This window comes from Phascolarctos cinereus, unplaced genomic scaffold, assembly GCF_003287225.1.
Source record: "Phascolarctos cinereus isolate Bilbo 61053 unplaced genomic scaffold, phaCin_HiC Scaffold_5;HRSCAF=322, whole genome shotgun sequence".
In the NCBI taxonomy this organism is placed as follows: domain Eukaryota; kingdom Metazoa; phylum Chordata; class Mammalia; order Diprotodontia; family Phascolarctidae; genus Phascolarctos; species Phascolarctos cinereus.
Genome location: NW_027555958.1, coordinates 137506901 through 137520337, shown reverse-complemented (window position 1 = coordinate 137520337; position 13437 = coordinate 137506901). Strand labels below are relative to the sequence as shown.

The window sequence follows — 13437 nt, the reverse complement described above, 5'->3', positions numbered from 1 at the left end:
AGGAACTGTTTACTTTATTGTAGGGTCTAAAGAACCAGCAAGTAAGAATGTATTCTCTGCTAAGCATTCTGGGTTGTCTGCATAGATAGCATTCATAAATATTTTTTACATTTTAATTTTGTAGTTATATTTAATGCAAAAGAATGGAACTATTCTCAAGGGCAGTGTTGTACACCTCTTAGGAAAGACGGATTGGATTGTTGTTCAGTTGTTTTTGGTCATGTCTGACTCCTAATGATTCCATTTGAGGTTTTCTTCGCAAAGATACTGCAGAGTGGTTTGCCAAACTCATTTTACACAGGAGGAAACCGAAGTAAACAGGCTTAATGACTTGTCATGAGTCACATAGCTAGTAAGTGTCTGAGGCCAGATTTGAACTCAGGAAGATAAGTCTTCTTGACTCCAGGCCCAATACTCTATCTACTGTGCCACACAGCTGCCCTGGACTTGAACTGTATTAATGGGAAGAGACCTGCTAATAAGAACCATATCCTGTAGGTTTTCTTCTGGTAGATCCAAGTAGGAAGACTAAAACTTATTCTGCGAAACAGAATAAGTAATGTGTTTCCTTCTGAAAAATGGGGTGGGGGGTTGGGGAAATACACACACACACACACACACACACACACACACACACACACACACATATATATGAGATATAAACTGGTTAAAAATTATCTACTTCTAAAGGGGTGGGACTCGGAGGTACATTTCAACAAAAATAATCAGAGCGCCTAGTGGACGTGACCATAATGAAATCACTTAAAATGTAACCACCAGACACCAAAGAAACAGTATCAAACTGGATATGCATTATAATCTAGCTCATTTATGACTGGTATTTTCATATATGTATGAGTTTTTCTTATGTTAGTGTGGTGCATTTGTAGATAATATATTAATATCTTGTTTATCCTGGAACATAAAGAAATGGTTATCAGACTTAACTAAAATATACTTCTATGGGTTTTAACAATGATTCTGACCCTGCTCTCTAGTTCTAACCAGACAATCCATATTCTGAGAAGAACTAGCTGGTCAAGTCAACAAACATTTACTAAGTACCTATTATGTGCCAGGTATTGTTCTAAGTGCTCGGGATACAAAAAAAGGTAAAAATGGTCTGTGTGTTTAAGAAACTTACAGACTAATAGGGAAGATAACATGCAAACTACTCTTGTACAAGCAAGACACATATAGGCTAAACCAGAAACAATCTGAGAATAGCCCTAAATAAATTTTAAAAGTGCATTAAAACAAATTCTATAGAGCATAACCAACAAAAACTCACAGTCATTTTTCCAACTCAAGTGGGCTGAGGAGGACAGAGAGGTCTGCAGACACTGGAGTGGAGAAGCAACACCAGTTGTATGTAGGCCTTGGAGCTGGCAATGGCAGCAGTAGTACCAGGAAGGCTCAGCACAGTCAGTCATTTTTCCAACCCAAGTGGGCTGAGGAGGACAAAGAGGTCTGCAGACACTGGAGTGGATGTTTTCCAGGAGTGTGGCTCAGTGGAAGCAATACCAGTTGTGGGCCCTGGAGTTGGCAGCAGCAGCAGCAGCAGTACCAAGAAGGCTCAGCACTTTTTTATGTGTCTCTTGAGTCTTGTACTTGAAGATCAAATTTTATGCTAAGCTGTGGTCTTTTTATCAGGAAGTTTTGGAAGTCCCTTATTTCATACATATATTCATATATCCATTTCCTCCCCTGAAAGATTATGCTCATTTTCGCTGGGTGGTTGATCCTTGGTTGTAATCCAAGCTCCCCTGCCTTATGGAATATCGTATTCCATGCCCTATGATCTTTTAATGTAGAAGCTGCAAGGTCTTGCATAATCCTGACTAGTTCCATTATATTTAAATTGTTTCCTTCTGGCTGCTTGCAGTATTATCTCTTTGACCTGGTAATTTGGAATTTGGCTACTATATTCCTTGGCGTTTTTAATTTGGGATCTCTTTCAAGAAGCAATCAGTGGATTCTTTCTATGGCTATATTACCTTCTGGTTCTAGGACCTTAGGGCAGTTATCCTTGATGATTTCCTGAAAGATGCTACCCAGGATCTTTATTTTCCATAATGGTTTTCAGGCAGACCAACAATTTTTAAACTTTCTCTCCTGGATCTATTTTCTTTTTCTTTTTCTTTTTTTTGTTTTCCTTTTTAGGCAACTGGGGTTAAGTGACTTGCCCAGGGTCACACAGCTAGTAAGTGTCAAGTGTTTGGTCTGAGGCCAGATTTGAACTCAGGTCCTCCTGATTTCAGGACCGGTGCTCTATCTACTGTGTCACCTTGCTGCCCCTCCTGGATCTATTGTCCAAGTCAGTTGTTTTACCAATGAGGTATTTCACGTTTTCATCTATTTTTTCATTCTTTTGTTTCTGTTTGACTGATTCTTGCTCTCTCACAGAGTCATTAGCTTCCACTTGCCCAATTCTAATTTTTAACAAATTGTTTTCTTCTAATAGATTTTGTACACACTCCTCCATTTGGCTAATTATGCTTTTTAAGGAGTTGTTTTCTTTGGTGTACTTTTTTTTCCAATTGGCCAACTGTATTTTTTAAGGACTTGTTTTCTACAGTTAATTTTTGTCCTTCCTTTTCCAAGCTATTGATTCTCTCTTGCATACCTCTCATTTGTTTTCCCAATTTTTCTTCTACTTCTCTATTTAACTTTTAAAATATTTCTTGAGCTCTTCCAAGAAGGCTTTTTGGCCTTCAGACCAGTTCACACTCCCTTTTGAAGTTCCAGATGTGGGTTTGCTGACAATGTTGTCCTCTTCATAAAATTTCTGCCTGATCTTCACTATGCTCATAATAAGAATCTATTGTACGTTTCTTTTTGCTCATGGTGTTTGCTTAATTCCTGGCCTTTAAAAAGACTGAGCTCTCCTGCTGGGGAGCAAGGGGCATAGAACCAAGCTTCTTGTGCTGGAAGCCCTGGGCCTGGTCACTGGTTTTGTGTGCTGGGGGTTCTGATGCTGGCAGTTGAAGACTGTAGGGTTCTGGCAGCTTACCTGCTTTTGGGCTGAAATCAGCAACACTGGAACCCCAGGGATAGGATTGGGTCTTCCGGCCCCTAGAGGTTGCCTGCTGACCAGGGCCTTTCCTTCCTTTCACTTTCTTCAGCTCCTTTCAGATAGATGTTTTCTTGATACAGGATGTTTCTCTGCCTGGGGGGCAACTCTTGAAGCACTTCCCAGAGTTTTGCTGAGGTGCTGGGAGACTTAGTTGCCGTAGAACACTGAGGTATGTGGTGGTTTTTTGAGCCGGTTTCCACTGGTTCCCCTGTCCTTACTGAGGCACTTAGGGGTCCTGGTTTTGGTGTTTGCCTGCTCTACCACTTGGAGTTCAGGATCTCCCCCTGGTATGCTGAGATAGGGCTTTCCATTAGCTTGCTGGGACGCTTCCTGTTCTGTACTGCTCCCCTTTCCCCAAGGCAAGAGGGGCCTTTCTTGTTAATCGCTCATGCTACCTGGGCTACGGGACTGCTGCACCCTGTCTTTCTGCTGGTTTAGCTGTTCCAGGGTTTTTCCTAGGGCGATAGTTTTTGGGGTTACTTACTTCTTACTCTGCCATCTTCGCTCCCAGAAGCAGAACTCTCTACATTCCTTCTTAATATAGAATCATGATAGAGATGTAAGTTTTTAACAGTTCACAGAAGGAAAAACAAGACAATCCTTATAAATCTTAAAAACAAATATACAAACTATGGGAGTCACCCTCAAGGAGATGAAAGTTGGAAGGATATTAGAAGTTATTCAGTCCAACAGGTATCCTGCACTTGAATCCTTTTGGGAACGATTCTCTAAACACCTTCAGTGACAGGGAATTCATTAACTAACAAGGCAGACTGTTCCTTTTTTTTTTTTTAAGTTTGAATTGTTAGTTTTTCCTTTCTGATCTTAGTTCTGCTTTCTGGAGATACAAGTAACTCCACTTCTTTCACCTGACAGTCTTCTACACATTTTAAAATTTCTATCATATAGTAACCCCTCTCCCCAACACTCCCTTCTCTAGGCTAATTATCCCCAGCCCTTAAGCCATTCATCATATAAATTTACTTGGTGAACATAAGACTTAGAAATATATTTTTCAACCTTTTCAAGACTCTCTTTTTTCATACTCTTAAAATATGGAACACAGAATAATGATAGCAGAGATTACAGGAGCTTTATTTGGCAGCCAGCACGTTTAACTCATATTAAAGTCACAGAAAACAAAATTCCTTAAACTTTCTTAATTGCTATTAAACAGGTCTCTCTATCCTATGTTTGGACTGCTAATTTTTTTTAACACAAGCATGAGTTTTATCTTTGTCCTTATTAAAATTCAGTTCATTAGTTTCAAACTTTTGCTTCACCTTATCAAGCACTTAAAAATAAATTTTAATTGATATATTTTGTTTTACATTGCCTATATTTCTTACTTTATACCTCCTCCTACAGCCTCTCAGTCATTATATGGTAGGCTGTGTATTAAGAGCTGGGGAAATCAAGGCCAAAATATTCCTGCCCTCAGGGAGCTCACTCATATTCTAACGAAAGAGAAAGCAGGTGTATAAAAAAGCACACACAAGATAAACACAGAGTAGATGTAAGTCTCTAGCAGCTAAACTGAAGTGGGGAATCTGAAGCCTTGAGGCTATGTGTGGCCTTCTAAGTCCTTGTGTATTGCCTTTTGATTGAGTCCAAGTTCTACAGAACAAATTCTTTTATTAAGACGATTTGTTCTGTGAAGTTTGGATTCAGTTAGCATTTGAGGATCTTGAGGGCCACATGTGGCCTCAAGGCCACAGGTTCTCCACCCCTGACCAAGAGCAAGTGGGAAGGGCTTCCTTCAGAAGGTGAGATTTGAGCTAAGTCTTGAAATAAGCCAGGAACCCTACTAGGCAGAGGTGAGGCAGTGGCAACCAATGCAAAGGTACAGAGAAGGAAAATGAAGTTTCACATATAAGGAACAGCAAGATAGGTGAAGATAGATGGTTGTAGAATATGTGGAAAGGAGCAAAGAATAGGTAGGAAGGGGAAAAATTGCAAAGAACTTTAAAGATCCCCCCACACAAAAAAAGGATTCTATATTTGATTCCAAAAGTAATAGGAGTCACTGAAGTATATTAAGTAGGAGAATGACACAGCCAGACTTACCTTTAATTTAGGCAGCTGTATAAAGGATGGGAAGAAACTTGAGGCATAAGAACAATTAGAAGAATACTGCAACAGTACAGGTAAGAGTGGATAAGGCCCTAAACTAAGGTGATGACTGAGTGAATGGAGAAAAGACGTATGTGAGAAATATTATAAAGGTAGAAATGGCAAGATTTGGCCACAGATTGGATATGTGAAGTGCCTGAGGGTTAAGAGTTGAGAATGACAGCAAGGATGGCAACTGAGATGACTGCAAGAATTAAAAAGAGAAAGAAAAATAAAAGCACAGCAAAAATAAACAATATAGCAAAAAAGAATTACATAATATACAGTGTTCCAAGCCATGGACCTCATCTCTGCAAGGAAATGGCAGAAAATGACTTCACAAATATCTTATTTGGGTCCAAACTTGGCCATCATGATTTTGCAGAATTCAGTTTTGTTTCGTTGTTGCTGTTCTTCACATATACATCATTGTGATTATTATGTATATTGTTTTCCTATTTGTCAAATTTTTTTTAATTTTTACTTTTTTAGGTTTTTTTCGATATGCTTTTGAGTTGAAAATTTTTCTCCCTTATTCTCCCCCCCACCCTCCCCAAGATGGCGCACAATCTGACACAGGCTCTACATTTATATACCCATTAAACACATTTACACATTAGTGAAGTTGTAAGTAAAAATCAAAACCAATAGGAGGAACCATCAGAAAAATGAAACAAAACTCAACAGAAGGTAAAAATAAGTGAGAGCAATTCGACTTCCATAGTTCTTTCTTTGGATGTGGACAGCACCTTCCATCCCAAAGCCTCTGGAGATGTCCTAGATCCTCGTAATGCTGAGAAGGTTCAGTTTAACATTCTTAGTCATTGCATAACGTGGCTGCTATCGTGTACAAAGTCCTCTTGGTTCTGCTCACTTCACTCAGCATCAGACCATATAAGTCTTTCCAGGTTTTTCTGAAGTCAGCCTGTTTATCCTTTCTTATAGCACAATAGTATTCCATTACATTCATATACCACAACTTGCTCAGCCATTCCCCAATTGATGGGCATCCTCTCAATTTCCAATTCTTTGCCACCACAAAAAGAGCTGCTACGAATATTTTTGTACATGTGGGTCCTTTTCCATTTGTTTAATCTCTTTGGGATATAGCCCTAGAAGTGCTATTGCTGGATCAAAGGATATGCACATTTTTGTAGCCCTTTGGGCATAGTTCCAAATTGTTCTCCAAAATGGTTGGATCATTTCACAACTCCACCAACAATGTATTAGTGTTCCAATTTTCCCACATCTTCTCCAACATTTATCATTTTCTTGTTTTGTCATGTCGGCCAATCTGATAGGTGTGATGTGGTACCTCAGAGTTGTTTTGATTTGCATTTCTCTAATCAATAATGATTTAGAGCATTTTTTCATATGACTATAAATGGCTTTAATTTCTTCATCTGAGAATTGTCTGTTCATATCCTTTGACCATTTATCAATTGGGGAATGGCTTGTGTTCTTATAAATTTGTCTTAATTCTCTATATATTTTGGAAATGAGACCTTTATCAGAGAGACTGTAAAAATTCTTTCCCAGTTTTCTACCTTCCTTCTAATCTTAGTTGCATTGGCTTTGTTTGTGCAAAAACTTTTCAATTTAATGTAATCAAAATTATCTATTTTGCTTTTCATAATGTTCTCTATCTCCTGTTTGGTCATGAATTCTTCTGTTCTCCATAGATCTGATAGGTAAATTATTCCTTGTTCTCCCAATTTACTTATGGTATCAGCCTTTATATCTAAGTCCTGAACCAATTTTGACTTTGTTTTGGTATATGGTATGAGATCTGGGTCTATGCCTAGTTTCTGCCATACTCTTTTCCAGTTTTCCCAGCAGTTTTTTTCAAAGAGTGGGTTCTTATCCCAGAAGCTGGGGTCTTTGGGTTTATCAAATAATAGATTACTATAGTCATTGTTTGTCAATTATTTTTAAAATGTTAATTCTGTTATCCTATATATCGGCTATCCACAAAAGTTTTGCCCAATCTACAAATATGTTAAGTATGTCTTCTACGTAATCATTATAGCTGTTGATAAAAGTGTTAAACTCAACAGGGGCTACTATTACTGCATTATACTTTCTTAATAAATGAAGCTATCTGAGGCAAAACCAGAAGAACATGAAGAAGTACAGTCAACTAGCCCCACAACTCCTCCTCAAAGATCTAGAAAATTAACCAGGCCTACTTCTGATTGAAAAATGAAAGAAAAAATCACCATGAGTAATTATCCTAGCCCAAGTGGACACAGTGAGACAGAGAGGTCTATAGACACAGGAGATGGGGTTCTATCCAGGATTGTTCCACAAGGACCATTTCAGCATAACAACTAAAAATTACCAAAACTATCTGCTAAGGCAAGAAGAGGTCTCATTACTACATTAAGTAGATTAATCTTGTTCAAGTTAAAAGGATAGGTGCCAACTGGAAGCTTTGTCACTGACTACCCAGTTTTAGGGCACAGATCCAGGGCAGAAAGAGAAGGTGATCAGTGCACAAGAGTGGCATTGCAGGGTAAGGAATGGTAGCAGGATCTAGATAAAACTGAGAAAGCACCAAGTTCAGAGGCAAGCAGCATCTGTACGGCTCTGACCAAAAGAGTGAAGTGGGGACTCAGTTCCAGATTCTAATCAAGTCTGGATTCTGTGAGGGATAAACATGGCAAGTATCCTATACCACTGGGAAGCCTATCACTCTGAAACTGCATAACTTAGAAGCTAAGTCCAACAACAATCTGCTAGAATTTCAACCACAGGTAATTCAACAGGTATGTTGCTCAGACATAAACTCGGGTCAAAAATTTGCAGAGCTCAGACAAGGAGGGCAGAAATCAGACATTGCCCTGAATCAGGCCACTTCAGGAAAAATGAAAACTTACAGGTCTTCAGCCTGAGCTGTTGCAGAGATCCTGGAATCCAACATTTAATATCCATAAGAAAGCAGAAAAATGACCATAGGGTTGTTTTATACTAAGTTATCTGGAATACTTTTTTTTTCTATTAAATGAAATATATATGCATTAGAACTGCTAAAAGTATACCTTTCTATCAAAATTATATCAGGATGGTTATTGTATCAAACTCTTAAATTCACAATTTGTGCATAAGAAAGCATAAAATCAGAGATACAGGTAACATAAAACCCAAGTGATAGTTTGTCTATCAAGAGATATGCAATGACCATACATGTAACTACATAAATAATGAAGAGCATGACATGAAAGGCTTAATATTTCTAATAAATAAGTCATTCTTGGGTAGCCTTCAAAATATGAAGACAAAAATAAATGGAATGACTGACTCACCAGAGGGATGAAGAAATTAATAAAGCTGTTCTAAGCCATCCAACCTCTAAATCCATGCAACAAATAACCTACTCAAAGGGCTAAGTCATTTGAACTCTAATTTGTAACTTCTATAACAAATAATTGAATAAAAGGTCCACTAGGGCCAGACAACATTGAGAATAGCAATTTTAGACGCAGTATAACCTCAGTGATTTCGCACAGATGGGAGTGATGCACTTTCTACATTTTGGAATTGGCCAATTATCTAAAGTATGAAAATGCTGACTAAAAGAATTGTTTTGTCATGATTTTGTCACATCTCACAACAGAGGCAAGAATATATATTTGTGTGTATATATATGTGTGTATATATATATATATGTGTGTGTATACATATATACACACATATACATATATCTATACATATATGTATGTATATATTAGACATGGAAAACTGCTTGTTCTGGTAGTGTCACGATACAATTTTTTTTTTAACCATTATATACATCTGGGACACAAATGATCAATCTTCAATCATTCAGTAATTTTCTATCTTCAAGAAATTTAAAAAAAATTATACTACTTATCATAGTAATAGATTGACTATGTCAGTGTTCATACCATTAATATTTTTCATTTCCCTACTTTAAAAAATAGCAAAGAGAACAACAGTATTATGATCAGAAACTATTGTATGCATTTTGTATAAAACCCTGAATAGCTCATTAAAATTAGCTCATATCTCCACTGTACTCTATGGTTTTACTAAGTACTTGAATCACAAAAACCCTGGGAGGTATGTAACACAATGATTACTATCCCATTTTATAGACAGACAAATTGCAACTCAGAGATATGTGAATGAGTAAATCAACAAACATTATGTAATCAGAAGTGATTGTCAGTCACACAGCTAGTAAATGGCACAACTAAAACTCAATGAACTCAAGACTTTCATCTCAAAGTCTAGTACTTCTTACAGGCATACAAAACATATGTTTTAGGCAATATTTAAAGAAGGAAGAATTAACAAACTCCAAAGTGAATTCCAGAAAATTCCATCACCCCACTAACAAAGTTAAGGTAAAGGACCACTTATGTTTAGGATAACTATGATGGAACACAATTTCTTCTAACATATTGGAAATTTTGCAATTTCAACAGTCAAGGAACAGGAAATAAGACCACAACTTACAGGGAAGTTACTTAAACCAATGAAAACCTCTTGATCACACTCTTCCTACCCTCCCCCTCCTCCCCCCCCAAAACAGAAATGTTTAGAAAATTTAAAAAGGGAATTTCTTGATTTTAATTGCTAACCTGAAAGTTTTTTTAGAGGGTAGTCTATTGGTGACCTGGGCTCTTTTGCCAACTCTCACTTTGTCATTGGGCTGGAAGGCTTCAAAATATCAGTTTCAATGGAAGAAAAACATATCAAAATGGATTTTGCAATTGAAAGTACCTTTGACCCCTGTGGCCCTTCTCCCTAATTACCTGGTTTCTCCCAGAACTTCCATTTTAAGAAGTTAGTCCAGACCAGCCATGTCTTCATTTTTCTCCAGGCTGTATTACTGACTAACATGGCCATTTTCTCCAGTGCCTCTGTGCTAGGTACCTTTCCTCTCTCTTCCTCACACTCCTTAAGCTACTTTTATATGCTGTCTTCCTGTTATAATGTAAGGCCCTTGAGTGCAGAGACTGATGGGTTTTTGTTGTTGTTGGGGATTTTTTTTTGCCTTTCTCTGGGTCCACAGCAATTAGCACAGTATATAGCATTTTGTAGGTACCTAATAAATGGCAGTTGACTTGACTTACTTGACACATTAAAAGATAGCAGCCAAATACCAGTTTAAAATATAAACTCATATGGAAAATCTTAGAGAAAAGAATAGTAGCAATGTTTGAATAGAATTGTTCACAAAACAGAGAGAAGCATCAGAAGGTAAAATCAGTTTAAAGAAAGCCTGGTGAAACAAACTGTTGAAAACAACAAAAGAAAACAAATATAAAAAGATTAACAAAATTAGCAAAAATCAACATCAGAGGGACTTCAGAAGACAAACTAATACTCTATTGGCTCAGGTGGGTACTGGCCCAATAATTCTGGAAAGCAATTTGGAATTATGTGGAAAAAAGTAACCAAAACATTCAGAGATGGGAGATGGAAGTGTTGTGTGTCAGTTAGCAAAGTTTGGCTAGATCTCAGAATATAGAAGACAGAGTAATGTCCCAGGAGACTAGAAAAGACAATCTGTTTTTGTTGGTGGTGGTGGTTTGTTTTTTTTTTTTTTTTTGATGAGGCAATTGGGGTTAAGTGACTTGCCCAGGGTCACACAGCTAGTAACTGTTAAGTGTCTGAGGCCGAATTTGAACTCAGGTCCTCTTGACTCCAGGGCCAATGCTCCATCCACTGAGCCACCTAGCTGCCCCTAGAAAATACAATCTAGAGGCAGGCTGGGTGGGGCTTTAAATGGTGAGCACAAGAGCTTATATTTTATCTTAGAGACAACAGGAAGGAAGCCACTGAAACTGGTTGGTTCTACAAGGGTCATATGGTCCAATCTGTGCTTAAAGAAAATTACTCTGGTAGCAGTGTGTAGGATGGACTGGAGTGGTGAGATATTTGAAGCAATTATTATTATTATTACTATTACAATTATTATTGAGGCAATTATTGCTGTAATAATCTAGGTAAAAGAGGATGAGGGTCTGAAATAAGTTGGCAGCCGCTGTGAGAACAGACAATAGATAAGATGTAAGAGACATGAAAACAGAAACATTAAGATCTGGCAACTGATTTGATATGTGGGGTAAGGAAGAGTGAGAGTGAAAGATAATGCTGAGATCATGAACCTGAGACACTGGAAGGATGGTAGTACCTTTGATAAAAACAGGGACATTTGGAAAAGGAGACTGTTTAGGGGGAAAGATAATGAGTTCAAAGAACCTTGGAAAAACCTAAATGAATTTCTATATTGTCATATGAGGTCATCACACTGAGTATTTTTAACTTTTTCTTTGTTAAAAGGGAGGATTCAATTCTAGTATGTGGGGTATGGGGTGTGTGTGTGTGTGTGTGTGTGTGTGTGTGTCAGAGAGAGAGAGAGAGAGAGAGAAACAGAGTGACAGACATATGGTAGGAAGTAGGGGAGAGAGGGAGACACTTCCAGAGGTAACAAAAAAGACCTCAACAAAATATATTTTAAAAATGAAAATCATGATTATGAATAATTAAAACAGATATGAGAAGAAATACAAAAAGTAATTCTGAGAGGAAACCCAAAAATATGCACAGTAACTATGTCTATGAAAATTAAACCAACACTAACCAACTGATTAAAGTTCTAGTGAAAATGCATTTGGTTAAAATCCACAGAAATAAGTCTGGGATGGGTTTTGTTCAGTCGTTTCAGTTGTGTCTGACTCTGTGACCCCATTTTGGGGTTTTCTTGGCAAAAATGCTGGAGTGGTTTGCCATTTTCTTCTCCAGCTCATTTTTCAGATGAGGAACTGAGGCACAGGGTTAAGTGACTTTCCTAGGGTCATACAGCTAGTAACTGTCTGAGGCCAGATCTGAACATAGGAAGATGAATCTTTCCAACCTTAGGCCTGGTACTCTAGCTACTTCAACACCTTTGGAATAGGTTATGTAAACAAATTCTGTTATGACAGATATATGCTTTCTTCATTTAGTATTTTTTTTAAATCTGAAAATAATAGAAGTTTGTCCTTGTTTTTCCTGTTTTCCTATCTTGTGGGTATATTTGCTGATTAAAGCTAAAATAAAATTTATTCTGGAAAAAACTGCTTTTACCTATTCTATTTCAATTTTGGGGAAATCACTAACTTTTCTATAAACAACAAAGTACACTCAGTTTCCTAAGCCAACAAAGCTAAACCAAATGTTCTGATGAAAAAGAAACAATTTTAATGCACCTTTTCTTCTCTTTGTAATAGAGTGCTATTATCTGCTTATTTTTAATCAATACATGAAATATAAACACATATGAGAACAGTCTATAATACTTACATATTTTGAGACTCCTGGCTTACTGAAGAAACAGAATCAGAACCTTTTACAGGAGTAGGAATTCTTTCTGAAAGCAAGCTGGTCTATAAAATAAAATCTGATATTAATTAGAAATGCCATTACTAATATGCATTGCTCAAAAGTGGTTTTATTGTGAATAAAAATATTCATAATCTCGCCTGAACTCACGTTTTTCAAGTAATTTATTATGTAGAACCCCTTGCAAAGCACTCTACAAAGTACAAAACCAAAGAATTTAATAATCAACTTATCAGCAAGGATTAGACAACAAAGGATGACCGCTGTGGGGTTGTGATATGTATCAGGATATAGGGGAAAAAAAACAATAGCATACAATGAATGAACTTCACTATACAATCAGATCTCAAATATTCTAACATTAGCAAGGAATTATTTAGAATGCACTGAATATCATTTATTGGAATATGTACCCATATGTAAGGGTATGATTCCCCATGTGGACAGAGGGAAAAGAGGGAAGTAGAGATGGAGAAAAGAGAGAAGAGAGGAAGGAAGGAAGGAAGGAAGGAAGGAAGGAAGGAAGGAAGGAAGGAAGGAAGGAAGGAAGGAAGGAAGGAAGGAAGGAAGGAAGGAAGGAAGGAAGGAAGGAAGGAAGGAAGGAAGGAAGGAAGGAAGGAAGGAAGGAAGGAAGGAAGGAAGGAAGGAAGGAAGGAAGGAAGGAAGGAAAGAAGGAAGGAAGGAAGGAAGGAAGGAGCGTTGCCCAACTGAAACTGGCCAGTAAAGAGCACCAATGACATCAGGAGGGTGATGTCTGCTTGCAAGTGAATTGCATTTAAGTGAACCAGGGCTGTACAAAGTCATTAGCCTCACTCTCTCCTTCAATTGTTTCTGTTCTGGCCAGAAATCCTGAGGGTCTTCCCATCCCAGTTTGATTTCTGTTTGTTTTTTTT

General features: G+C 37.6%; 1 protein-coding gene across 4 annotated transcripts in view; it reads right to left on the bottom strand.

The window, feature by feature from the left end:
• TBC1D32 (TBC1 domain family member 32) overlaps nt 1–13437 on the bottom strand; it is a 237185-nt gene that overhangs the window by 160732 nt on the left and 63016 nt on the right. For all 4 annotated transcript variants that reach the window (XR_013486958.1, XM_020986958.2, XM_078155175.1 and 1 more), the window contains one exon: nt 12506–12588. Coding sequence is in view for 3 of the 4 variants with exons in the window: in XM_020986958.2 (XP_020842617.1) it covers nt 12506–12588 (83 nt within the window). In the remaining variant the exon portion in view is untranslated. The remainder of the gene's footprint in view (nt 1–12505; nt 12589–13437) is intronic.